At 36.0% G+C, this 1762-nt stretch overlaps 1 protein-coding gene across 1 annotated transcript; it reads left to right on the plus strand.

Moving 5' to 3' along the window:
* The first annotated feature begins 490 nt into the window (after window positions 1–490).
* LOC130465480 (uncharacterized) lies at window positions 491–1472 on the plus strand. The gene is made up of 2 exons (XM_056834253.1): window positions 491–595; window positions 1122–1472. Exons 1-2 carry the CDS (start codon window positions 491–493, stop codon window positions 1470–1472), a joined length of 456 nt encoding a protein of 151 aa, XP_056690231.1.
* The last annotated feature ends 290 nt before the right edge of the window (window positions 1473–1762 follow it).

Below are 1762 nucleotides of genomic sequence, written 5' to 3' on the forward strand. Positions count from 1 at the left end.
TTTCCGGCAACATCTTCATTTCCGGAATATTCTTTACTTTGCCTTTTGACGATTCCAGCTCCCACTGGAACCGAGATCTGTCATTTCCAAATGATCATAAATAGCGTACTTAATGAATAATATATTCACATAAATACTTAATCCGTTTAGTGAAGAGTAAGTTGCGGATTAATATTATTAATTCCACTTGAACTGAAGCGGCCTCTAGCTAGGCATTCAGATCACTTGATCTCACTGAATTATTAACTTATTTAATTAATACTGAACCACATTTATTAGACTAAGAATTAAATGCATAAATGCAAACTTGGACCAAGGACACTATTTCCTTCAAGATCTATCCAAGAACTTGCAGGTTTATCCAAATTTTTGTGATTTGAAGATCTGTCCAAGAACTAGCAGGTTTATCCAAATTCTTGTGATCCGAAGATATTTCCAAGAACTTGCAAGTTTATCCAAATTCTTGTGATCCGAAGATCTGTCCAAGAATATGCAGTTTTATCCAAATTCTTGTGATCCGAAGATCTGTCCAAGAACTTGCAGGTTATCCGAGCGGATGAAATTCGGTTGCCCGAGGGAAATTCCCGATGCTAAGGTATCCAAACTCTTGTGATTCGAGGATATGGGCAAGAGTTTGTTGAATATCCGAGCGGATGAACCTTGGTTAGGTGAGATGCTCTATCACAAAAAGGAATTTTGACATTATTCTTTGTTCATTTTGCTGTTATGAAGTTGACTTGCAAATTCGATAGCGTGATACATCAACAGATATGTATATATGAATACATTCAGATTTCACTGTTTGACATATGTTCATGGTTTGAAAATGAAACTTGATTTCATATTTTAAAGAAATATTAATTTCTTACTCTCCAATATGTATTCTCAACATGCCCCCCACTCATGAGTTGAGTTTTGGTCAACTTATGAGTAGTATTGGATAAGGTAAGTATAATGTAGTTCTGCAAAGATGAACGTTTGATGGAACATTATCTTAAAAATGCACCAAGTTTGTCATTACTCGATTGTTTAACCAATGATGAGTGTTACTCGTCTTGTTGGTAAATCAAGTGAATATTATAATGCAAGTATGCTCGGCTAATATGTTTTATCATTGTCAGATAAATGCCAAGACAAGCAAGATTATGATATTTCTTTGCCATCACCTCCATGAGGGTCTAAAGATAGAGTACTTGACTGTAAAAGATCCACAAGTCTTTAGGAGTAATCTAAAGGAGAGGTATGGCCACCAGAAAACTGTAATATTGCCTAAAGCTCGATATGACTGGTTACATTTAAGACTACAAGACTTTAAGTCTGAGAGTGAATATAACTCAGCCATGTTCAGAATTACTTCACAATTGAAGTTATGTGGAGAGAAAATCACTGATGCAGAAATGTTAGAGAAAACATACTCTACCTTTCACGCAAATAACATTGTCCTGCAGACACAATACCGTGAAAGGATTTAAGAAATATTCTAAACTTATATCTTGTCTCCTTATGGCTGAGAAAAATAACGAGCTATTAATGAAAAATCATGAATCACGTCCAACTGGTTATACTCCATTCCCTGAAGCGAATGTAATATCCCATAATGGGAAAGAAAAATATAATGCCAACAATAGTGGTCGATGACGTGGTCAAGGACGTTGACGTGGAAGTGGATATGGATATGGTCGAGGTCGAGGCCGAGGTGATTCTTTCAAGAACTCGTATTCCCACCAGAAGTGGGACAATAAAGATGGTAACAAACAAGAGA

The sequence above is a fragment of the Spinacia oleracea genome, chromosome 1 (genome assembly GCF_020520425.1).
Source record: "Spinacia oleracea cultivar Varoflay chromosome 1, BTI_SOV_V1, whole genome shotgun sequence".
Taxonomy (NCBI): Eukaryota; Viridiplantae; Streptophyta; class Magnoliopsida; order Caryophyllales; family Amaranthaceae; genus Spinacia; species Spinacia oleracea.